Here is a 27,992-nt window from a genome sequence, read left to right as displayed (position 1 = left end):
TAAAATTGGCTTGAATACTATCTTGTATACAGCTAATTTAGTGTTTTGGCTAATTTCTCTCTTATTCCATATAAATTTATTCAGTTGACTTCCTACCATACGAGCTTTGTTGATTCTATTGTCTATTTTCATATTTAATTTACCATCTTCACTAAAAATCATGCCTAAGTAGCTGAAATGTTTTACTTGTTCTGTAGGTTCTCCATTCACGATGCAGCTGATATTTTCAATGCTTCTGCCTATTTTCATTGTCTTTGTCTTTTTAATGCTGACCTTCATATAATATCTATTACAACAGTTATTCAATTTAGTTAGGGAATCTTGCAGATTTCTAGTGGATTTATTTAGAAGGATAGCATCATCCGCATAAACCAGACAGCTGAGATGAACATCTCCAATTTTGATATCACGTTTAATACCACTTTCCTTCATAATGTGATCCATATAGATAATGAATAATGGAGGGGATAATGTACACCCTTGTCTGGCACCAGATTTAACATTAAACCACCTTCCTGTACTTCCTTCAATTCTAACTGCTGACTTACAACTCAAATAAAGACTAAGTATTGCTTGACATAATGCCCCATCAACACCATATAATTGCAACACTTCGAACAGCTGTCTTTTCCAGATATTATTATTCAGGCCTCCATGGAGTCAAAAGACTCATTGTGGGAGATCCTTTCTAAGAAACACAAGTCTATCACGACTCATCAAGGGAGATCCCTCCTAGGAAGCACAAAGTCTATCATACCACTCCTTAAATGCATTTACCGTTCTCGATCTCACCACTCCATCAGGCAATGGATTCCGTGGTTCAACCACCCTCCATGCAAAGAAACCACTCCTCACCCTCTTTCTCACAGTTTCCTTTCGTAACTTCCAGGGATAGCCCCTTGTCATGACTCCTTCCCGCTGTTCAAGCAAGCAAAAGAACTCCCCAGTGTCAACCCTGTAACCACCTCTCAACAATTTAAAAGTCTCAATCATATCACCCCCTCCTTCTTCTATCCACCAAAGTCTGCAGTCCACACTCCCTCAGCTGATCCTCATAACATTGTACAGTCCCGACACCATCTTTGTTATCCGCCTTTGTACCCTTTCCACAGTTAATTTATCTCCTTCAAATCCTGGGGACCAGATCTGAGAACAATAGTCTAAGTGTGATCCGATCAGTCTCATACAACGGAATGATAACCATTTTATCTCTGCAGGTCAGTGTCCTTCTCATTATTGCAGCAATCCTCTGTGTTACCTTCACTACCTTTGCAATATGTCCCCTAAATTTCAAGTTTCTATCAATCATCAAACCAAGATCTCTTGTCTCTCCTACCTCCTCCAGTTTAACTCCTCCCATAGAGTATGCAGCGTCCCATCGATGTGTCCCAAACCTCAAGACCTTACATTTTGCTGCATTAAACTGACACCCCCTTTCATTTGCCCATCTATCTAGATTATTCAAATCCTCTTGCAGGGTTACCACATCTGCACTATTACTAATAACCCTTCCCAGCTTCACATTATCTACAAACAGCTGAATATCCTCTTGCAATCCATGGACAATGTCATTGATATAAAGGTTAAACAATATAGGTCCCAGCACTGAGCCCTGTGGAACCCCACTTGTAACCTTCTGCCTCTTTGATACTGCTCCACAATACACAACTCTCTGATGCCTATCGCACAGCCAATCCTGAATCCAGTTGACCAATCTGACATCCAGACCCATGTGCTGCAATTTGAATATCAGCTTATCATGTGGCACCCTGTCAAATGCTTTTGCTAAGTCTAGGAAAATGGCAGTATATGCCTTTCCCTCATCTAATGCTCTTGTAACTTCATCATAAAAGGCTAGCATATTGCTAAAACAAGAGCGCCCCTTCACAAATCCATGCTGACTCTCACTGATAACATTACCCTCATCTGCCCAATGCTGTATATGGTCCCTCACTACTTTCTCCAAGATCTTACTAACTACTGATGACACACAAACTGGCCTATAATTAGACACTTCCAGTGTCTAATTATAGGCACCCTTATGCAATGGCACTATCTTACCTTCCTTCCATTCCATGGGCACCTTTCCCGCAGCCAGACTTTCACTGAAAAGCCAGGTCAAGGGCACTGTCAGTTCTTTAGCACATTCTCTCAAAACTCGTGGTGAAATACCATCCAGATATACAAAACTTAAATACAGATCTATGTTATATTCCCATGATTTCTCAACTATCTGTCCTAAAGTGAAAATCTCATCCTGACAGCCTCTATTTGGCTTGAATCCAGCTTGTTCTTCACCATGTTTCTCTTCCACATTTCTTCTCAACCATTTCTCAAGTATACTTGCATATATCTTACCATTAACACTCAGTAATAAAATTCCTCTGTAATTCTCACATTCAGTTATATTTCCCTTTTTATATATGGGTACTATGAGAGCTCTACTCCAATCATCTGGAATTCGTCCCTCTGTCCAGGCTTTCTGAACTATGCAGTGCAGCCACTGTAAAACTTTTATACCTCCGTACTTGAGCATTTCTGGTCAAATATCATCAACTCCTGCTACCTTTCCACATTTCAGGCTTTTCATGGCTTTTTCTACTTCAAGTATGGATATGCATTCCTGAGTGCATGCCGGGTCAGTGTTTTTTACCGCTGTGCTGTCATCATTGCTTATTTCATTTAGCAATTTTTCAAAGTAATTACTCCATACTTCAAGGATATCTTTTTCTTCTGTTTTCATGTCACCTTTATCATCTCTAATTCCTTTTACAACACTCTTTCCTCCATTTCTGAGCTTCTTCAATAACCTTCAGAATATGTTGTCACCTTCTTGATATTTATTTTCTATGTTCTTACCAAAGTTCTCCCATGACTTTTGTTTTGCTAGTTTTAGTGTTTAGCTTTCTTACATTTGTCTCTGTATTCTCTAAGAGCACAAGCTGACTTATTTGCCAGGAACTTTTGATATGCTTTCTTCTTTTCTTTCAATGCCTCTTTAATTTCCTGTGTCCACCATGGAATTCTGATTTTCTATCCTTCCAGACAACCTCACCACATGCCTTTCTGGCTGAATCAATCAGTGTTTTCTTCAGAGCTGACTACTGAATCTCCAAGGTTTCGTTCCTGTTCTCAAACTCTTTCATTTTTTTTCAATCATGTTTGTGTATTTTAGTCTACAGTTCACATCTGAGAGCTGCTCAACTTTTATTCGCTTTAAAACTTTCTTACATGTTCTTATTTTCAATATGAAATTCAATTTTATCCTGCTCACGACAAAATGGTAATCACTTCCGATTTCAAATCCTCTATATACTCTGGTGTCCCGCACCAGAGAGAAAACATCACTATCAACAATAACATAGTCAATGAGACTTTTCTTATTCCTTGCTTCTTCTCTCCATGTGAATTTGTGCACATTTTTATGTTGGAACATTGTGTTATTAATAACCAGTCCATGTCCTGAGCAGAAATCCAACAGGTATGTACTTTTATTATTATTAGCTTTGCTCTTTTCTCAAAATTTTCCCAATATATTTTTGTGTGTCTGACAATCATTTCCTACTCTAGAATTTAGATCCCCCAACAAGGAGAAACTTTTCCTTTTTCACTATGTCAGTTGCTTTCTCTAAAGTCTCAAAAAAATTCCTCCAGTTCTACCTTAGTAGAACCTGTGGGACCATAGTCACAAATAAGTCTCATTGTCCAATTCCCGCATTCTCATATTTGTGCACATCAGTCTACTTGAGACTGCCTGCCATTCAAGAAGATTAGCCTCGTATTAAGTGTTGAATACTATGGCTACTCCTTCTTTTCCTTGATTGTCACTGCCTGAATATAACATTTTGTATTTATTGTTCAGAAAGATCTCACCAGTTTTTGCCTTTTTTGTTTCAGTCACCCCTATTATGTTGATCTGGTACTTATCCAATTCCTTAGCTAGTTCCATTTCTTTGGCATTTAGGCTTCTTATGTTGACAGTACCGATCTCGAACTCTGGTGATATTGAGTTGGGGTGAGTTTTAGGATTTGTTTTCACCCTGGTCCCCTGGCGAAAACAATGGGGGCCTTGTTTAATAGGCAACACCTCATTCGTTCAGTATCCAGGTAAATACCTAACAGGGTGCACCACGAGAATGTGAGGATTGGACATTAGGTCAGAAGCTCTGATTGGTTCTCTGCATTCCTTTAGAGGCTATGTGGAAGTCTTCTCTCAGTTATATAGCTTTGACCCTTAAGCACCCCCCTAGGATTAAAATATTCAGAAACAAACCCTACTATCCAGAGAGAAACTAAATGTGTAACTTTTTTTTTTTCAAGCAATTCAACCTGCATTAAGGAGGGTGGTAGTGGTGTGCAAAAATGAGTCTAAAATAAGCACTTAGGTTTATGGGTGTGTGTGCTACTGCAATAAGCTATTTACTATAGTAAATAGTTTATTGTAACACAAAAGATAAAAGAACCAAGTAATTTATTACCAATTTTTTGCTTTCACTTACTGATGCATTCTCATGGTTAAAGCATTCACAATATGATTCACAGAGACACACCATAAATGAACCATTCAAGCTAATGTCCAAATGAGATTGCTTAATGATCAAAGATAGATAACTGGAAGAAGACTTCCACATAGCCTTTAAGCAACATGAAGAAATGAGTGGGGCCTCTGCCCTAATGTCAAATCCTCATCTTTATATATGTGCCTTATTAGTAGGTATCCACTGGATACAGAACAAATGAGGGGCTGACAATTTAGGACATGGTTTATCAAACTGAAGGAACTTTGCTTCAGAGGATGGAGGAGGCAAGGGATCTGGGAATCATGGTTGACAGGAAACTGAAGTTCGAGGGACAAATTACAAATGTTAGAAGCATTATCCAGAAAACTGCTGCTATAATGTGACGAATGCTGACATGTACAAATAAGAAGGTGACATGCTAATTTATTTAACAGTACTGATTTGCAACACAGTGATAAGAAAATAATTAGTATTTATTAACTTATTAGCTGATATTTCGCTGGTACTATTACTATATCCAGCATCTTCATAGTACAAGAACAGTTTGTCACAGTACATGAAACAACAACTGGGTAAAACGGTGGGTCTAGTTAAAAAAAACTATAATTGGCAATACAAGGAACTACTAAAGTCCTAATTGGCACCATCTATTGTTGGATAAAGAGAGAGAAAACACGTATTAATTAGATCTTAAAATTACTCTCTCAGATTTTTGGCAAATTGATACAGCGATACAGCCAATAACATTTGTTTGGATGTAGCCAACATCTTAATTCCATCCAAACCTCCCAAAAACAATATCCAAAAAAAAAAAAAAAAAAAAAAAAATCAGTGCTTTAAAAGAGCTATACAGTAATAATAATATTGTAATAACTAAAGCAGATAAAGGCAATGTAACTGTGCTGATGAATTTAGCAGAATATGAAAGCAAAATGCACATACTTTTACAAGCTCAGTCTATATACCAAATCACAGATCATGATTCTACTAACTCTCAAAAGAATAAAATTTGCAAATTATTGAAGTGAGTCACTTCCTGGCCAAAAGAAACAGTTAACAAACTCAAGCCATTTCATGTTAAAACACCTAGAATATATGAGCACCAAAATTCACATATAAGGTACACCCTACACCCAATTGTGGATAGTATAAACAGTCTTGCATACAAACTAGCTAAACATTTTGCTAAATTGCCAGCCCCTCTCCCTCACAAATAATTCTTCCTCTTTCATTAAAAATTCTGTTCACCTAAAAAGTATATTAGAAAACCATATCTTAAAAAGTTCAGACAATGGACTGTAAATTGAAACCCTTGATTTGCTCTAAAGTCATCAAATTATTTAAATTTACGGTACATGCAGATTATTGTAAATTGCATGCAATGGGAAGATAATAAACAACTAAATGGGACAGCAGTGGACTCCCCTCTTTCTCCCCATCAGCCAATTTCCACATAGAACACTTAGCACTTAAAAAACTTATCTATGAATACAGCCACTCTCAAACCAGTGGTTTGGCTGTGCTATGCTGATGATGTGTTTGCTATTTAGTTACAGGATCCAGGCACACTAGATTAAATACATTTTTAGTGCATTTAAACAGCCAACAACCTAAAATCCACTTCCCAATGGAACAGGAAGCTAATGATTGTCTGTTCTTCCTAGATACACTTAATCACATAGCTTCTTGATGGTTCATTATCTTTTTCTGTTTATAGAAACCCCCACACATAGAGGGAGATATTTGTACAAACATTCACACCATCATCCAGCTCAACAGTATGGTATGGTGTCCTAAAAACACTAATTAGAGCTATCTATTCCAATGACAATGCTCTTACAATGAACTCACTCACTTGCATCACACTTTCTTAGCCAATGGCTATAATCCCCACAGAATAGAAAAAATACTAAATGCCCCCCTAAAATCCCCCAAGACTATAGCAAAACTATTACCATCCCATACATTCAAGGCACATCTGAAAAGATATCTAAAGTGCTTAATAAATATTAGCTATGAACCACATTTAAACCACATGTCAAATTGGCAACTCTCATTCGTTCACCTAAGGACAAACTCTCTTCTTTATCACATCTAGGAGTATATCAAGTGCCCTGTTCTTTTGACCTGGTTATGGACAGACAGGAAGAATTGTTGACATCATCTACCTTGGAGAACAAAAAATACATTTGACACTATCATTATAGCAAGTCAGTCTAACAGGCCATGCCTTGAATACCCTTTCACATAGGATGAAATGGAAGAAACAAAATTGCTATGCAGAAGCCATTATAAGTAAGAGAGAGTGTTTTTTTGGATTCGGCAGCAGCTTTAAAACCTAAATTCCAAACCTCAACAAGTATGGCTGTATCCATTTATTTAAAATAATTGGGAGATAGTCATTTTAAGATCTAATTAATACTTGTTTTCTCTCTCTTTTTTACAACAGTAGATGGCACCAATCAGGATTCATTTTACGCAAATTATGGACTCTACAACCATGTTACAAATAATTATTTTAATTTCCCAACGTTTCGACCTTCATATTAAGGCATGCGTAGTACATGCACAAAGGGCGCTTTGCACATGTACTACATTCTGGCTATTTTGTTGCTATTTTTGTTGCTGTTTTTCTGGCTATTTTGTTCCATGTAAAAGTTTTTCTGTTTTTCTGGCTATTTTGTTCCATGTTCGTTGCTCAAAATGTTCCTTTTACATGGAACATTTTGAGCAACGTACTCTAGATTCTTCTTCTTTAAAACCCAAAATCTGGCTAGATGCATTGACGATGTTTTCGCTATCTGGCCCCATGGCCGCCAGATACTAGACACTTTCCTCAGCCACCTAAACAAACAACACAAACGCATACAATTCACAATCAAGATTGAAAAGCAGAACACACTTCCGTTTCTAGATATGTCACACATCTTCCACCTGGCAGTCTTTCCTCCGGAAACTGACACATACTGGCCAATATATATACACAAAAACTCCTACCACCAACCAACACAAAAACTAGGGGTCATTAACACACTTAAAAACAGGGCTTTGAAGATTTGCTCCAATGAACAAGAACTTAGAGATGAATTAAATGTTATCAACAATACCTTCCTAAAACATGGTTAGAGCCAAAATATTATCAACAAAATTCTGTACAAGACCTCACTTAAAAACAAAAATAAACAAGACTAAAATAAAATAACTATTCCATACATTAAAGGGATATCAGACAAAATAAACAGAATACTACAAAAATACAACCTTAAAGCCACCTTTAAACCTCCTGCAAAATTAAAGAACTTACTCAACTCAACCAAGGATCCACTCCCTCTGCTGGCCCACCCTGGAGTTTGGGGAAACAGGAGGGGAGAAACCTATATAGGGGAAACAGGATGCACAATTCTTATCAGAAAAAGAACATAAACGACACATTAAATATAATAACTATGATCAAGTTGGTCTTTCTGATCATGCCCTGAACACTTTACATAGAATTGACTGGAAAAGCACCTGTTGTTTACATCACACCAAATCATGGTATAAACGTAAATTTAAGGAGGCCTGTGATATTCTTATCAATCACCTTAATCTTAACAATAATGATGGTCTAAATATATCCCAAGCATATGGAAGGCACATATTCTACCCACTTAACCTTTCTCCCTAAGAGTTCATTTTAAATAGAACCATATGTAATCCAGGATCCTAAATCTAATATAACAATTGTCATGTTAAATTAGGACATAATTTTCACTGTAACAAAACTATCTATGTGAAAGAATGTTTCTCTGATGTTGTCTTAAACAGAATATAGCTTTGATGTAGTTAATTTATTTTATTTTATTTATTTATTGTAATTTTATTTTCACTAGAGGTCAGGCCAGTAGAATAACCGTTGATCAAATCATTGTCTCTTCAGCATACTATGTGAAATGTAATTTAGATTGTTTCTGTATATATATATATGTGTAAACTCCAGATGATGATCTTAATATGAAGGTCGAAACGTCAGGAAATGAAAATAATTATTTATAACATGGTTGTAGAGTCTATAATTTGTGTAAAATAAATGCTGATCACCGTGTAACACTAAAGGGAAAGGCACCAATCAGGACTTTAGTTTCTTCTTTTGTCCGTTAGTTTAAAAAGATTAAAACTAATAGGGACCAATTTAAAAAAATAATCTAATTTTTTTTAAACTGGTCCCCACTGTTATACAAATTGTTGTTGTTTCATGTACTGTGACAAACTGTTCTTGTACTCTGAAGATGCTGGATATAATACCAGCGAAATATCAGCTAATAAGTTAATAAATATTAATCATTTCCTTATCATTCTGTGTTTTGAATCAATACTGTTAGCATATACTACCAACAACGAAGTCTTTCTACTTGTTTAAGAAGGTAACAGTTCCACTCTAGTAGAGCTCACTGAGTTCACTGCAGAGATCTAGTTACCTGGCTATGTTGGCAATAAGGAAACATTGGGGAGAGAGAGAGAGAGAGTGTGTGCAAACACAAATAACTAAGACTGTCTCAGGACTCTGGAATGTTGAGTATGAGGACAGATGAAGGGAATGCAGTCTTCAGAGTTTGGTAGATGGAGAAGGAGAGATGATATGACTGATACATATAACTTAATGAGAGGAGACTATCAAATAGATACAAGGGAAATTCTGGCATAGGGTAATGGGGTGACAGGAAAATGAGAGTTCATTCTTGAAAACTGTACAAAGTTCAAGTGAGTAAGGAAGTGAAAAGGAGATTTTTTTGCATGGCTGGTGGTGAATGCATGGAATGCATTGATGGAGTGGGTGGAAAGTGCTCCAATGCTGAATGTCTTCAAGGCAAGGTATGATAGTTATTGTGGTATGTGAGTGTTCAACCTCCTGCGATGAGTCCTCAAACTCCAAGAGAGCTTGGAAGTAATGCTTGGAGCAATTGGAAGTTAAATCTCCTAAGCTTATCCCTTAGATTACTGCATCTAGCATTACAGGAAAGTTTTAGCATGCATGGGATAACAGAAATAACTTTTTATAGTGAGTAGTCTACAGTGAATTTCCTACAAGATGGCATTATGACTGTGGGGTTTAGGTAGGGCCTTTTTTGTAAATGAGTTCATCATAAGTATGATAGTGAGAGTCAACTGCATAAAAGCTTTATTAATGTTCATTTCTTCAAATAACTGATCTTTCAATTTAAGGGTAAGCTTTAAGATAATATTAAAACATACTGAAATTTCTAAATTAAACATTCGTCATGGTATTCTAGTTTTTTTTTTCAAACAATTATCACATCTGCATACCAGTTCAACAGATTCTTTCTGGGACATTCTGATACATATATGTGGAAAGCTAACCTGGTTGGGTGAGTGGAAAACACTCAGGCTCTCTCCAACCAACAGGTCATGGATTTAAATCTCACTGCTGGCATGGATATTTGCGAGTCTTCAAGTGGCAGATGAATGTCAATACATGGTGCGAGACCACCATTTTTCTTAATGGAAGCCTGATGTGGCTATGAAAAAAGTTTGCTCTCTAGAGCAGATTTCCAAATTATCTAATTCTTATACTCCCCACAGTATAATGCATACATTTACTGCTTTATATGGTCGGATTTACATTAAAAAAAAAAATCTCCAAAGCATTTAGAAATTGGACACAGATTGATATAAACTTTTTTTTTGGCTTAAAATACCCAAGGACCTAACTTCTGATGATGTATAAGAAATGCTCTCCAGAACACCCTATGTGTGTGTGTATATTGAAAGTAATGGGAGTAAAATTCATTAATGGAACTGGGATTAATATAGAGACATTGGGTTATGTTTAGAGTCAGACTAAACAGCACATGGTAATGTATCTTATCTTGTATGAAGAGTTCAGTAACTTCACACTGAGAATAATAGTTGCAATGTCATTATAAACTTCCATAGAAAATTTATTAGATGAATGGAACAAAAAAATTAAAAGGTACAAAGGCATACCTAAGAAATCAGAAAATTCTGACTCCATTTTGCATATAGTCATCATTACAGAAATCAGAACTAAGTTAGGCATCATGTCCATACCAGTAGTTTCAGATTATCAGCATCTTCTCTCTTTCTCTTGAATCCAAAATTCATGGTGATCCAGAATAGATTTCATGCAAAACAAGATGCAACAAGACCCTAACACAAAAAATTAATGATTTATAAGTGAAAATTATATCAATAAAGAACAGATATAAATTATTAATTTTAAAAAAGCAGTCATATATTTTGAAATTAATGAAGATAGTCATTAAAACACACAGTGCAACTTTTAAAATGCTATGAAGTTGACAGAGAACTGCTAAAAATGGTTAAATAAGAGTTGTCATTTAACTATGGAGTAAAACCACTTGTTGTGGAAAAACTGTCACAAAAGGTTTGATGAACAGCACAATTCATTCACCACTTCCACGCTCACCACACACTCTGGCAACGAATTCCACTCACCAAACACAATACATGCAAAGAATATGCTCCTCATGTGCTTGCTCATGCCTTCCTTATACAGCTTGCAAAGATGGCTTTTTTGTTCTATTCCATTCATTGATGTCTCAAACGATTTTATTTCTTCCACATTTAACTGGCAACAACCCCTTATGTCTTAATCATATCATTCCTCCTCCCATTCACAATGCTTTGCAAATGACATTATTTAAATGTGTCTTCATATGCAACAGTTCAAAGATCCAACACTGCCTTAGTCAATCTTCTCTGGCCTCTCTCTTCAATATATTCATTTTATTGAAAACTAGGTGGCAAGATCACTGCATATAAACCACATATGGCCTAATCAAGACATACTATGGAACTATAACCACTCTGCTTCTATATGTTAAGATCCTCCTCATCACTGTGATAATTTTTTAACATAAAATTTCCATTTATTAAGCTAATTACATTACAAGGTCTTCAAGTAAAATAGGCTGATATGGTTACATTACATTTATTAACATTTTACATATATTTCCATATGTTTATATTTACATATATTTGAATTTTATACTACACTTGCATATGATTATATTTACATAAATTTATTTACATTATCATTTTACTTTTTACTACATAATTTTGTACTGAGTGATTATACTGCATTACACAGTGGTGGGTATTCTAGAGCACTATAATATGAACTTAAGGGAGCAAATAATCTGTCCAAGATTCATGAATTATTGTGTGTGAGTACACACACACACACACACACACACACACACACACACACACACACACACACACACACACACACATATTTATTTCTTTACAGAGTGATTGACTCAGTTTAATGACATGTTTATAATTATTAACTGACTTAAACACCGAGATAAAATATATAAGAGATTTAATAAGGTTTCACTACTAGTTTCATTGGAAATGCTGACTTCATCAGGTGAATACAGTACCAGGGAGTAAACCACATCTTACAAATATATTGCACTTGAAACAAACACAGAGTTTAGAGCAAGTAGTAGTTGTGTTTGAAATGGAAAACCGAGCATTAGTTCTGATGAAGCACTTCACTTTGCGTACGAATGATATCATGAGTATGCCAAAACTGTATTACAACACTATGTGAATCGGGTAGGCTGTAACTGAGATTGCTGTTTAGATTGGCAGGGTCGAGAGCTATTTCTTTGGATTCCAAGATGCGTTTCTCTAATTCATTGGCGCATTTATGGATGTTTGAAGTTAAGTTCCAGTCTATTTGATGTTGTCATCCTTCAACATTGGTATTAGCATGATATTTAATTTTGACGGTACATATCAGAACACAGAATTATAAGTAAATAATTATTTATTGATTTATTATTGATATTTTTCTGGCGTTATAACCAACATCTTCAGAGTACAAGAACACAGTTTGTCACAGTATGAGAGACTACAACAACATGATGTAACAAAGAGACTAGTTTAACAAAACTAGCAACAACACAAAGACTAAAGTCCTAATTAGGCGACCTCTATCTAAAAAAAAAAAAAAAACTACAGAGAGAGAAAGCAGCTACTAGTTATGTCTTAAGATGACTGTCTCCCAAATCTTAGGCAAATTTATACAGCTATATTTGGTATGCTAGGCCTGACTTGCCATAGTGATAGTGCCGGATGTATCTTTTATGTTAACTGATGTGGATGTCTACAGTTCTTCCTGTTTGACCGTAATAAGCTTGATCACACGAGCAGAGTACTTCGTAGGCTCCTGGATGTGATAGAGGAGGGATGCTGTCCTTGAGTGAACGGATGAGAGTTGCTAATTTGACACACGGTCTGAATACAGCGAGTAGTTGATGTTTATTGAGAATTCTAGATATCTTTTCCAATGTACCTTTAATGTATGGGATGGTGACTCTTTTGTTGTAGTTCTCTGTGGTGGAGAGTGGGAGGGGTTTCTTAGGAGCAGTTGGTATTTTGTTTATCTTATGGGGATTATAGCCATTGGCCAAGAAGGTGTGGCATAAGTGAGCCAGTTCAGTAGCAAGAGCATTGTCATATTGCTCTCGCTCTGTGGGTTAGCGTTTTTAAGATATCATACTGTTGAAAAGGATGATGGTGTGAATGTTTGTATAAATATCTCCCTGTATGTGTGGGTTTTCTAAAAACTGAGAATGATAAGGAACCATCTGAAAGATGTGTGATTAGTGTATCCAGGAATGGCAGACAGTTATTAGCTTCCAGTTCCATTGTAAAGTGGATTTTTGGATGTTGGCTATTTAAATGCGCTAAGAATGTATCCAATGTGCCTGAGCCATGTGGCCAAATAGCAAGCACATTGTCAACATAGCATAGCCAAAGTGTTGGTTTGAGAGTGGCTGTATTGATAGCTAGTTTTTCCAGGTGTTCTACAGTATGTAGAAGTTGGCTAAGGGGGGAAAAGGGGGGATTCCATAGCTGTCCCATCTAATTGTTTGTATATTTTCCCTTTCCATGTGAAATATCCTGCATATATTGTGAATTTAAATAGTTCAAATATATCAGGGGGAAAGTGTGACTTTAGCAGATTAAGGGTTTCAATTAGTGGTACATTTGTGAATAGGGAAGTGATATCAAAACTCACCATTAAGTCTGAGCTTTTTAAGGTAGGTGTTCTAAAATACTTTTAGATGGGCAGAATTTTTAACAAAGAAGGGAGAATTATTTGTTATAACCAGCATCTTCAGAGCACAAAAACACAGTTTGTCAGAGTATGAGAGACTACAACAACATGGTGTAACAAAGAGACTAGTTTAACAAAATTGTAGCAACAGCACAAAGACTAAAGTCCTAATTAGGCGACCTCTATCTAAAAAAAAAACTACAGAGAGAGAGAGAATGCAGGTACTAGTTATGTCTTAAGATGACTGTCTCCCAAATCTTAGGCAGTAAAGAAAGTGACTTTTTTCAGAAATTTATGCACCTTAATCTTTTGTGTGTTTGTGGGATTGCGATCTATAATTTTGTATGTCGGCTGATCTTGTAAAAGCGTGTGCATTTTGTTTTCATATTCTGTTGTGTCCATATCTATGTTTGCATTCCCTTTGTCTGCATTTGTTATGATAATTTTTATTCACTTAATCTTAATCCACTTTATAATGGAACTGGAAGATAAGAACTGTCTGCCCTTCCTAGATACACTAATCACATGTCTTCCAGATGGTTCCTTATCATTCTCAGTTATTAGAAACCCACACATACAGAGAGATATTTAAACAAACAATCACACCATCACTCGTCTGAACAGTATGGTATCTTAAAAACGCTAATCCACAGAGCGAGAGCAATCAATTCCAATGACAATGCTCTTGCTGCTGAACTGGCTCCCTTACGCCACACCTTCTTGGCCAACGGCTATAATCCCCATAAGATAAGCAAAATACTAACTGCTCCTAAGAAACCCCTCCCACTCTTCCCCACAGAGAACTACAACAAAAGAGTCACCATCCCATACATTAAAGACATATTGGAAAAGATATCTCAACAAACATCAACTACTCGCTGTGTTCAGACCATGTGTCAAATTAGCAACTCTCATCCATTCACTCAAGGACAGCATCCAGGAGTCTACGAAGTACCCTGCTCGTGTGATCAAGCTTACTACGGTCAAACAGGAAGAACTGTAGACATCCACATCGGTGAACATAAAAGATACAATCTCAACAGATATGCCTGTATAAATTTGCCTAAGATTTGGGAGATAGTCATCTTAAAATATAACTAGTACCTGATTTCTCTCTCTGTTTTTTTTTTTTTTAGATAGAGGTCACCTAATTAGGACTTTAGTCTTTGTGTTGTTGCTACAATTTTGTTAAACTAGTTCCTTTGTTACACCACGTTGTTGTAGTCTCATGTACTCTGACAAACTGTGTTTTTGTGTTCTGAAGATGCTGGTTATAACACCAACGAAATATCAGCAATAAATCAATAAATAATTATTTACTTATAATTCTGTGTTCTGATATATACCGTCAAAATTAAACAACATGTACAATGAACACATAAGCCTTTCTACACAATTGGTATTAGCAGAGAATAAAATATAGCTGGACTAGCATGAGTTCTGTTATAAGAAATGTCACATTGATGTTCTTCTAGGCAGAGAGAGAGAGAGAGAGAGAGAGAGAGATAGACTTTTCTGTCTGGCCATAATATGGTTTGCTGCAACTGCAAATGATTTTGTAAACTCCTGGGAAGTGAAGAAGGTTGTGTTTTACTTTAGGTTGACTGAGGCAAGATCAGAGTTTTAGTAAGGTGGAGAAATATGTTTTAATATTAAATTTCTTCAAGATTTTTGCCAGTTTAGGAGAAAGAGAACTTATATATGGTTCGCCAGTGTGGCCTTAATAGCACAATTCACATGCAAAATGAGGAGTGCCTGATTTTCAAACATGTTTGAACTTGTTACAGCATTTAAAACCATTCCAGGCTCATATTAATTTTGATAAATTTTCACGGAACACTTATTCACTTTCTGTGGAACACAATTTGGGAAACCCTGCTCTATTTCATGCAGGAAGGCAACAATATTATATCTGCCTTAAATACCTCTATTGATTTTGTTTAACTGCAGCGAATTAAAAAAAAAAAGGATACACTTGATCTAAAATGCCATGTTAATTGCTAAGAACTGCATACATGCTTAATGTTTATATAAATGAAATTATTCTTATGACAAATGTTTTACTTTAATTAAGTCAACTGTTTAAGTTTATTCTTACTGACTTATGCCAGTAATTTTGCTACGCAATAAATAAAAAACTTGTATTTTTGTCTTATTACACCTTTAAAACTCTTGACATGCAACTTCATTTAATTGGAACAGCTGCTTAATTTCATTAACTTCAATTTCATTGCGAGTTCAATAAATAAATTATTTATTCTATTCCTGATGTGGCAAATTAACCAGAATCCACCGTGCATGCATGTGTGCGTGCATTTACATTGAGTATTAGCAAGCTACTCTGAACTTGATTAGTGTTTATCTAGATAAATATAAGCAAATATTTCAGCATCATTTATGCCTATAAGAAATAGTCTTAATCCTCTCTTAAAGGATACCTCCAACTGCTCATTTCTGAAAGAGAGTTTAAGATTCCAGTACCAGAAATGTGCAATGACACTACAGGACACTTTTTTTGCCTGTGGTATCTGGAAAAGTAGACCATCTTGCCTTAGGATATAGTCATCTAATTCATTGAGGATAAGCTGATGTTTATTTTGATGTAAAAAAAGATAAGTATGCTATAAAGGTATATGTGCCTAACACCGAGGATGATTAAGTTAGAGTCGTTAACTGCAGTGTGTTTAAGACTTCTTTAATATTCTCTTGTGTATATTGTGTGTTGTGTAATTTGCCATGGATATTTTTGTATGTCCCCACCACCACCCTCAGCTACAAATTCCACACTGAATTCTCAAGTATACTTGAGTGCATAGTAAAGAGTCTGTAAAAATGTGAGATGCTATGCATTCTATACAATGTATACCTCTGTTTGTAACTGCTTGGATATGGATTTTCCATTTTAGATTATGATCCATATGTATGCCCACATACTGGTAGGTGCAGACCCTCTGAATAGTTTTGCAACAGCGGCCACTTCTGGGATCAAAGAAAATGGTATTATATTTAATTTGCAGGATTGCTTCTCTACTCTTCAGTATAAAAATTTATTTTTCTGAATGTTCATTTTAATTTTGTTATCACTAAGCCATGTATGCAGGCTTAACAAATCAGATTAAATGTTACACTTTAAGGTTGGCATGCCGCTTGACAAGAAGACTACTGCTATATTATTATTATTATTATTAAGAGAGACCTCCAGGGAGTGAGGGACTCGTCGAGGGAGGCCACATACTACACACACCAGCTATCATACTTATTCTTGAATTCATTCACACTGCTTGCACTCACAACATCCAATGGCAATCCATTCCAATCACGTGCCACGCTTTGAGAGAAAAATCTAGCCCTCACACCCTTCTTGGCAGCCTTCATTCTCAGCTTCCAAGGATGCCCTCTCGTCCTTTCTCCATCCTCCATAAATTGAAAAATTCAATCAATTGAAATCCTGTATGATGACCCTTTCAGAAGCTTGCATGTCTCAATCATATCACCCTCTTTCTCCTGTTTGCTAGTGTCTGCAGTGTACAAATTCTTAATCTGTCTTCATAATCAGTATTCTACAATCCTGATATCATTTTTAACACTCTCCTTTTGTACTCTCTCCAATATATCAGAATCACAACAGAAACCAGGAGACCAGACCTGCGCACAATAGTCTAAGTGAGGTCTTATCAAGGCCTTGTCAAGAGGCAAAATAATATCCTTATCATTACATATGAATGTTCATTTCAGCATTGCAATTATCTTTGGAGTTGTATTTGCAATCTTTGCCACATGGCCCCTAAACTTCAACTTCCTATTTATTAACACTCCAAGATCCATAGCCTCATCAGTTTCTTCTAGCCTAATCCCATCAATATAATATGACATTGGATCTCATCAGCAAAGCTAATTAGGTACCCTTTCAAATTCATTGAACAGAGGTCATGTATACATATCAGAAATAAAATAGTCCCAGAACTGAGCCTTGAGGAACTCCAGTTTTGATGAGATGTTATTTGCTCAAGGTGCCACTTGTTTTCTAAATGAGATTGAAACCATAGGTGATACTACCTTCTAATGCCGAGAGTATACAGTTTTTTTTTAATACTATAGCATGATCGACAGAGTTAAATGCCTTCTGTATATCTAGGAAAACAGCTGCTGTTTTTAACTGTTGTTATTGCTTTTATATATGAATTCAGAAAATTTTAGGAAAGCTTATTCAGTGTTATGTTTTTCAAGAAATCTGTACCGAATGTTATTTAAGAATTTTATTGAATTTAAAAAATTAATATCTTTTTTCATTGTGAGTTCAAGGATTTTGAGAGAACCTGTTTATGATTGAAATCTTGGGTAGCATTTAGTAAAAGACTGTATCATTTTTACAGTAAATCCACAATATCCTACAGCCTTGTAGGTGTTTAGTCTGCTTAGTTGTAATTCATGTTCCAAGATTTCTGACAGGAATGCAGAGTTTACACCTTTACAGCCTAATGTCAAAGTTCGAGAGCTATTCATTTGATAATCATCAAGGTAGGGTTGGGGCTAATGGGGGTCTTAAATTCATGTACACTAATACTAGGAGTATTAGGAACAAGAAGGAAGAGTTTTTGGCCATGGTTGGCACTTCCAGACCACAGGTTATAGGTATTAGTGAAACATGGCTGACTGTAGATGATATAACTAGTGGGATTGAATGTGATGGGTATAGTGTGTTCAGGAATGACAGAGAGAATAAAATGGGGGGAGGAGTATTGTTGATGATAGCTGATGAGCTCCAGCCAAGGAGAATAGAAGTTGAATTGCAGGATAGAGAAAAGAGCACATTTGAGGCCATTTGGTGTGAGATTGTGGCTAGCAGAACTAAATATACAATTGGGTGCTGCTATAGACCAGGTGATGGAAAAGATGGTGGTGACAGTATGCACAAGCAAATAGAAGAAATGGGTGGAAGGAGGGTGATTATTATGGGAGATTTCAACTATGGTCGCATTGATTGGAGTGAGGAGAGGACACACGGGAGGAAGGAACTGGATTTTATGCGGTTATTAAGGGATAACTATCTGCGACAGCATGTAATGGAAAATACTAGGGGTCAGAGAGTGCTTGACCTAGTAATTACATCTGAGGATTTGGCTGTAACAAATATGACCACATTGCCACCAATCAGTGAGAGTGATCATAGGGTCTTAACTTGGGAGGTGGCTAAAGGTGTAGAATTTTCAATTAAGACAGGGTACATGTGGAATTATCGGAAATTATGGAAAGTATGACAAGCTTAGGAGTTTGATTGGTTCAGTGCCATGGCATGTACAACTGCAAGGACTAGAAGTTGATAGTGCATGGGAGGTGGTTAAGAAGTGCTTGCATGAAGCAATGGCTGACTGTATACCTAGAGTCCGAATAATAAATCAAGCAGGGATTAAATGGATGAATAACACCATTAAGCTTGAGTTGCAAAAAAAGAAACAACTATGGAGGGAATTTAAGGAGAAGGGTGACCGGCAGGCACATGAACGGTATAAAGCGCAGGCCAGAAGGGTGACGAGTGTGGTAAGAAAAGCAAAAAAGGATTACGAAAGAACATTGGCCATGCAGGCTAAAGAGAATCCTAAACAGTTTTTTAGATGTGTAGCAAGTAAAAGGAAAAATGTACATGGCAGATTGATTTTAAAGAATGCCGATGGTAGGGGGTAACTGAATCAGTTGAGATAGTTGAGTTACTGAGTGAGCACTTTGCAAAAGTATATCATCCAGGTGGTGACAATGCAGAAACGAATAAACCAGTAAATTATACGGGAATTGTGGTTAATGAAGTGGAGGTGAGTAGTCTATTGCATAACCTCAATGTCAATACATCTGCGGGATTGGATGGTATACCAGCTCGTGTTGTACGAGAAGCAGCTAAAGAATTGTCAGTACCCTTGACCATTTTGTTTAATTTGAGTCTCGGGTCTGGGTTAGTCCCGAGCGGGTGGAAAGAGGGGAAAATAGTTCCACTGCATAAAGGTGGTTCCAAGACTGCTGTTGTAAATTACCGACCGATTAGCATATCAGGAATCATTGTCAAGGTCTTAGAGAAAATAGTCAAGAGGAAAATACAAGATTGGATAGAAGAAAATGGTATACTGTATCGGGGACAGCATGGTTTTGTGAAGGGTAGGTCATGCCTCAGTAACTTGCTCACGTATTATAACACAGTGACGGCTGAACTGGATAAGGGTAATGGGTTTACGGTGATTCTACTGGACCTTGCCAAGGCCTTTGACAGGATTCCACATGGAATTCTAATCAGTAAATTGCAGCAAATGGGAATGGACATAGGGTTGGTGAGATGGATAGGAGGGTGGTTGACGGAGAGATATCAGAGAGTGGTTTACTCGGGAGTAGAGTCCACAAGACGGCCTGTGACTAGTGGTGTGCCACAAGGATCTGTTCTTGGACCACTGCTGTTTAATTTGTTCATAAATGATATAGGAAATGATCTGAGAGGAACAGTTCATTTGTTTGCGGATGATGCGAAGTTGGGTAGGGCAATAGTGAATGCAGATGACGTCAAAATTTTGCAGGATGATTTGGATAGATTGGAGGTCTGGGCTAAGGAGAATGGATGTCAGTTTAATGTGGCAAAATGTAAGGTTATGCATTTTGGGGTGAAAAGATTGGCGGCAGTTTACTGTATTGATGGAACCGTGCTCCAGGAAATTGATGAGGCACGAGATTTAGGAGTGTTGGTAGATAAGGAATTGAAATTTAGGGGACACATTGCAAAAGTGACCAAAACAGCTCATCAAATCACTTGGTTGCTGAAGAATACGTTGACAAGCAGAGACAAGCAGGTTATTGTTCCTCTGTATCGAGCCTTGATAAGACCCCATCTAGACTACTGTGCTCAGATTTGGTCACCTAGGTTTCTTCTTGATGGGGAGGAGGTGGAGAGGATCCAGAGGCGAGTGACCAAGATGATAGCAGGTCTGTGGAATGAACCGTATGAGAACAGGTTGAGGATTTGTGGGTTGCAAAAATTGGTTGATAGGCGGAGGAGGGGAGATATGATTGAGACATTCAAATTACTGAAGGGTTTCTATAAAATTAATTCAGAAGATATTTTTGAGAACAGGGCTGGTTGTGGGAGGACTAGGGGACATCCATGGAAACTGGGCAAAAGTGTGGTTAGTAAAGGTGTTAGAGCTGGGTTCTTTACTTTTAGAGTAGTGAATGAGTGGAATGCGCTCCCTGAGTCTGTGGTGGATGCTGTGACAGTGAATGAGTTTAAGGCGAGGTATGATAGATACTGTATGAATGTCAAATAGTTGTGATGAATATGATTTGGGGCCTCCCTCGATGAGTCTAATGACTCCCTGGAGTTGCCCGTAATAATAGTAATAATAATAGTAATAATGGATGTGCAAGGGAACTAGCGATGTCTCTGAATAGGCTTTTTAAGTCTCAGCTCTGGTATGTTCCAAGAGAGTGGAAAGAGGGCAAAATAATTCCCTTGAATAAGGGAGATTTCTAAGACTCCAGTAGCCAATTATAGAACCAATCAGTATCTCAGGCATGATGGTAAAAGTACTGGAAAAATTGATTGAAAAGAGAATTCAAGAATGGATAGATAAAAATATAATACTGTATGAGGGGCAACATGGCTTTGTGAAGGGTCCATCATGCCTTAGTAATTTACTAACTTTTTATAATAGTGACAGCAGAGACAAATAGGGGAAATGGCTACACGATAATTCTGCTTGATTTTGCAAAGGCATTTGACAGAATACCACATGGAACTCTGTTATGCAAATTAGAACAAATGGGGATAGATATGATACTGGTTATGTGGATAAGAGGGTGACTACTGGACAGATATCAAAAAGTATTATATGGAGGAGCACAATCCAGGTGGAAGCAGGTGACCAGAGGAGTGTCACAAGGTTCAGTGCTGGGACCATTGCTGTTTAATTTGTACATAAATGATATAGGAAATAACCTGAAAGGAAATATGCAGTTCTTTGTTGATGATGTAAAATTACATAGAGTAATAGTTAATACTCTATACTGTTAATACAAGTAGCTTTAAGCAAAAGAAAACATTGATATTGTATCTGGATTATATGTTCATGTAAACAAAAAATATGATTTATTTTTAATAGAAAAAAATTTGGAATAGGTTCCTCTTCATTTCCCGTCCATAAAAATCTACATTTCAGGTAATTCATATCATACTTAAGAAGATTTTTCATCTTCTTCCTAGTTGGTTCTCTAGAGATGTCAGATGACACACTCTTATCGATTTCATTTGATCCAGATACAATATCAATGTTTTCTTGTTGCTTAGAGCTACTTGTATTTCCTATATTGCTCTCTTTTGTGCATTTTATAAATCCAGTCTTTAACCAATGATCCATACTTAAGAATTTGAAAGCTAAAAAATTACCATATTTACTCGAACATAACTCGCACTTTTTTTCCCATAATTAAAGCTAAAAAAATCATGGTGCGAGATATATATGCGGGGATTTTCGAAAACTAAAGTTTGGAGAAAAAAACTGAAAACGGTGTGACTTAACCAAGAAGCTCCCATTCGCTATCGCTACTTTTGGCATCGAGAACAGTTTCCTTGTGTGCATCGTCAAAGTCATCTACCAAATAGCTTCATCTTCTTTCCATTATTTTAAGCAAAAATTACCAGTAATTTACAAGACTTGAGATAGGTAATGAACAATCCTTCACAAATGACTAATGAGAAGTAAAAGCAGAGCGCGAAACAGACAGCAATGGTAGGCCAGTAGAGATAGAGCAGCTATGAAGAAGTGCATATGATTGGTGCAGGATTAACAAAAAATCGCGCAAGCCAAAGACAAAGGCAGGCCAACAGTTGAATTGAAATGCTAATTCTCTTCAACTGAATTCCATAATATCTGAAACACATTCACTATATATTTCTTAGTTTTAACACGTTTATGACAGAGTGGTGTCAAGCAAAATCGTATGTCACACTGGCAACATATGGTTTGCTTGAGTCTATACAGCAGTTTCTGTTGGAGAGGTAATGTGATTCGTTAGTTAGTGCCTTTTTATCCCAGTTGCTAATTACACTATTTGTTGAGAAATATATTACACAGACAGCAAATGTTTCTGTACCTTATTCAGTGATACAATAAAACTACTTGTTTTTATTGCGTATTCACTATAGTGACGCTGTTGGGGAGGGCATGTTGTCTACCGCAGGGAGTGAGTTACTATCGCCAGGACGTGAATGTCATGGCAATAGTAACTCGCAATTTGAGTAGGAGAATTCATACATAATATATAATTTACTGAGAAATATTTACGTTTAAAATAATTCTTTTTTTCTTAATAATGATTCCATGCGTTAATGATGCATAGCCGAAAAGTGTCGCGTACCCCCTGGGGGTACACGTACCACACTTTGAGAAACACTGGTATAGACAAAAGATAATGGGTGTCAGTTTAATCTGGAGAAATGTAAAGTTATGCATTTTGGGATAAACAGATTACAAGCTGTGTATCACATTGATAGCACTGTACTCCAGGAAATAGATGAAGCTAGAGATTTAGGGTTGGTAGTAGAAGAAAATTAAAGTTTAGAGAACAAATTGCTAAGGTAGTCCATAATATTACTTGCTACTGAAGAATGCATTAACAAGTAGAGATATGGAAGTTGTCATACCTCTTTATAAAGCCTTGAGAAACCCACATCTGGATTACTGTGCTCAAGTCTAGTCCCCTGGGTTTCTTTTGGATCAGGAAGCAGTGGAGAGGATTCAGAGGCGAGTGACCAAGATGTCAAGTGGTCTGTGGAATGTTCCCTATGAAGATAGGTTGAGGGAGTGTGGATTGGAGAAGTTGGTTGATAGGAGAAAAAGAGGGAATATGATAGCAACATTTAAGTTGCTTAACCAGTTTATCGGGCATCATGGATCAAATACGCATCCTCATACGCTTCGTATCCATCATATATTTCAATGTAATATGAATGGTATTACAATTTTAATATGCACTTCGCATCCATAGTAACTTGGCCATATATATATATATATACGTCCTGGCCGGTAGCATGGTTAAAAGGGCTTTATAGAATTGATTTGGGGGAAATGTTTCAGCACTGGCTGGAACAATTACTTGTATTTTCACCCATATGCTAAATAAAAAATCACAAAGTACTCTGTAGTACTCAACTACTCTGTTAACTCTAAATTTGTCAAAGTATGTATAGTGGATAGTCATTACCTCTTTACAGTTTACTCACAGAAGATAATTTTCTTCCTCTACTGTAGTACTCTGGAAAAGTTTCTTCCAAAGAGATGGCATAATGGTGAAACAAACACGTGCCTCGTGCTGCCACTTGTAAAAAAACATCAATATTCCTCAATAGTAATGCCTTTTATTATACATTGTTACCAAAGGTCATATTCATCTCAGATGGTAAAATGTCTGTCTCTGGTTATTCCCTTCTTATGTACAAAAAGGTGGGCTGAAAAATAACTGTTTTTAATAATAAAATCAGAAATACTTAAGATGCACCTTGATTCCAGATTTATTTTTCCCTTTAGCACAGGCATAATGATCATTTTAAAAAAATTTATAATAATGATTTTTGAACCAATCTTCGATTCTTCTTCTTCTTCTTGTGCTTTATCCCAGGTTTCCCAAACTTCTTGCTAAAGTGAAGCCGTAAAACAAGCAAAACTTTTTTGTGGAGCCCTCACAACTCAATCTTTAAAATTAACATGAAAAAAGGAAGAAATCAATAAACACTTACCATTTTGCAATTTAGTGCTCCATATTTTAAAGTTCGTGTAACATTCATCAACAGATATAACAGAATTACAACATGCTCCTAATGATTAGAATCTTCATAAAACTTTTTCCTGAATACCTCCTAGATAAATTGGAATTTTTTGCAAATGATTACTCAAGGTTTCTATCGATGGCACTGGCAACATAGTAGAATGAATACAAAGTACGGTAAAGTGAATGAGAAAATCAAAAACCATAAACTCTGCCCCTAAAATCTCTGGCCAAGCTCTTGCTATAAAATTTTACATATCATGCTTGATAGAGGCAAATGGCAACTACCCGTGTTAAGGTGTCTGCTAACTCAAAAAAAAAAAAGCTATAAAATAAACAAATATCGCATTCGATTCACTAATTTAAAAAAAAATAAATAAATAAGTGAATGTTTGTAAACAAGATTCACAGAGGCCTAGAATTTCAGTGTGGGGCCTTAGAGCTTCGCACAACCTGCTTCGGGAAACCCTATTAGAGATCAGCCTTGCGAGTCCTCTTTTTCCATACTTTCCTATCTTGTGCCATTTCTTCAGTTGCTCCACAATCTTGCATGCCTCTTCTCACCACTTCTCTCCATGTCTTACTTGGTCTACCTCTTCCCATCCACATTCAGATTCATAGTCCTATTTACACTTTTAGCTGCTGAGCCTGTTCAACATGTCCAAACCATCTTAACCTGCTTTCCCTAAATTTTGTCAATTACTGGTACCACTCCCAAATTACCTCTGATAAATTCATTTCTAATTTTATCCTTTCTCATTATTTCACACATCCACCTTAACATTCTCATCTCCACCACATTCATCCTTTGCTAATGTATTTTCTTTATAGCCCAACATTCTGATCCATACAACATGGCAGGCCTCACAATTGACTTATAGAACTTCCCCTTTAGATGAATTGGGATACGATTGTCTTACACAAAACAGTGCTGGCTTGTCTCCACTTTAACCACCCGGCACTAATTCTATCAGTCACCTCTTCATCAATCTCACCATCTCTCTCTCTCTGTGACACTGAGCCTAAATACCTAAACTTTTCTTTCTCCTCTAAAATATAGTTTTCGATCATTAATGAGGTATTCTCTTCATCATTTCTTTCTCCACTAAAACAGCACTCTATATATATTCTGTTTTTGTCCTACTCAATCTTAATCTGTTACATTCCAAGGCTTTCTACTCTTCCAATCTCGAATTACCCCCCCCTTCTCTCTCTCTCTCTCTTGAATGCTATCAAAACTACATCTGCAAACATCACATACTATGGCACCTTTCCCCACACTCAGTAAAATCACCTAATATCAATGAAAACAAATATGGACTAAGGGCAGAGCCCTGGTGTAGCCCAACTCTCACTGGGAAATATTCAGTGTCAACACAGGAACTTCTTACAGATGTTACCGCCTCATTGTACATATCTTCAATGATGCAGATATAGTTAAATGGGACTGATTTTCGTTGGAGAGTTCTCCAGAGCACTTCTCTTGGAACTCTATTATATGGTTTCTCAAGATCTATGAATATCATGTGCAAGTCTTTTCGTCTTTCTCTATACTTCTCCATTAGTTATTGTATGCAAAAAAATGGTTCTGTTGTTGACCTTCCAGGGAGAAAGCCAAACTGATTTTTTGATATTGAAGTTTCCATCCTAATTCTTTTCTCTATGACTTTCTCCCAAACCTTCATTGTGTGACTCATGAGCTTGATAACTCTGTAGTTTGTACAATCTTGTATATCTCCTTGATTTTTATAAATTGGTATCAAGTAGCTTTGTCTCATCTTTCTTTCTTTTAATATTCTATTAAAAAGTTCAACCAACCAATCAATTCCTGTCTTTTCCATTATCTTTCAAACTTCTGCTGGGACTCCATCTGGTCCCACAGACTTATGAGGTTTCATTTTCTTTAAGGCTGCCTCTACTTCAAGTGCTAATACTTTGTTAATTACTCCCATATTAGGTTTTCCCTGTTCCACTTGTTCTCTTGAAAACTCCTCATTCAACAATCACTTAAAATACCTTTCCCACCTACTCTTTATATCCTCCTCCCTTGTAAGGGTTTTCTGGTTTTCATCTTTGATGCATTTAACATGCTGGATGTCCCTCTTTCTTTCTCTTGCTTTTGCCAGTATATATATATATATATATATATATCCTCTCATTCTCAGGTTTCTAGTCTATTATATAATTCATGAAACTTGTTAAACTTTGCTTCACTCACGGCTTTTTAGATTCCTTCTTAACCATTTTATATATTTCAAAATCTATCTCATTTTCACTTCTCTGCCATTGCTTGAAAGTAAATCTTTTCTCTTTAACTGCCTCTTGAACAGCCTTACTCCACCACCACATTTCTCTTTGATGTAATCCTTTTCCCTTTGTTTCTCCAACAACCTTTTTTACACATACTGTAATATCCTTGACCATCTGCACCCAACCCACATTTCATTAATTTCCATACCCCAGTTCCACCTTACATTTATTAACAATTTCTCAGTTTCTTTTGCCCACTTTAATTTCTACCATTTTATTTCTGTCCTTGTTAATGGTTTTATACTATTATTTTAGCTTTTAAGCACTATATCCATCACAAACAACCTATGCTGGGCTGCAAGACATGCTCCAGGTATGACTTTGCAATTTGTATTATTATTATTATTACCCCCCCAGGGAGTCCAAAGGACTCGTTGAAGTAGGGTACCTCTCTACAACTCTCTGTCTCCACCACTCAATCCACCAACTACAACAAATCGCAACTACCATCATCAACTACACCAACGCCATCTACTGTCCACCACCACTGGCATTTCCACAGACAATCAAAATCATCTGTACCCACAGTGGGATTTGAACCAGCAGCCTTTTGGCTGGAGAGTGGATACGCTAACCACTCGGCCAACCAGGCTGGCTATATTATTATAATCCTTTAATGCTTCTGTTCTAGCTAAGAAGAAGTCAATCTGTGATCTATTGTTTCCACTCTTGAACATTATCTGATGTTCCTCTCTATTTTGGGAAAAGGTATTAACAATTGACAAATCATAGGTCATTACCATTTCCAGAAACATTTACCCATCTTCAATTTCCCCTCCGTAACCAAAACCACTGTGGATGCTTTCAAAGCCTTCATTAATCCTCCCCACATGTCCATTTAGATTGCCACCCACAAACAGGAGTTCAGTCTCTGGTATTTTCTGCAATACTTCATCCAGATTTTCCCAGAATTTCAACTTTGTTACTTGATCTGATCCTGATTGTGGTGCATAGGCACTTACAACATTTATGACTTCTGTCTCTAACACCATCTTTACAAACATCAACCAGTCATTTTTTCTTTGAACTTCCACTACTTTCTCCTTCATAACATTGTCCAGAACAATACCAACTCCATTTCTTCATATTGTCCAGCCTGTATAGAGTAACTTATATCCTTCTCCTATCTCTTTTGATTTTTCACCCTCCTGCTTTGTTTCTTGAAGACAATCTATGTTAATTCTTCTTCTCTTCAATGCATCTGCCAGTTCTGAGCTCTTTCCTGTTAAGGTTCCAACATTCCAGGTTGC

General features: G+C 36.7%; 1 protein-coding gene across 2 annotated transcripts in view; it reads right to left on the bottom strand.

Moving 5' to 3' along the window:
• Positions 1 to 27,992, bottom strand: part of tctn (tectonic) — a 367,511-nt gene that overhangs the window by 315,897 nt on the left and 23,622 nt on the right. For both annotated transcript variants that reach the window (XM_090400596.1, XM_090400595.1), the window contains exon 3: positions 10,506 to 10,688. In XM_090400596.1, coding sequence (XP_090256722.1) covers positions 10,506 to 10,587 — 82 coding nt within the window. In that variant the 5' untranslated portion in view covers positions 10,588 to 10,688. The remainder of the gene's footprint in view (positions 1 to 10,505; positions 10,689 to 27,992) is intronic.

Source organism: Typopeltis vanoorti, chromosome 11 (assembly GCF_054136105.1).
Source record: "Typopeltis vanoorti isolate ZY-2024b chromosome 11, IOZ_Tvanoo_1.0, whole genome shotgun sequence".
In the NCBI taxonomy this organism is placed as follows: Eukaryota; Metazoa; Arthropoda; class Arachnida; order Uropygi; family Thelyphonidae; genus Typopeltis; species Typopeltis vanoorti.
The sequence above is the reverse complement of the archived record's forward strand: the minus strand, read 5'-3'. Positions and strand labels throughout refer to the sequence as shown.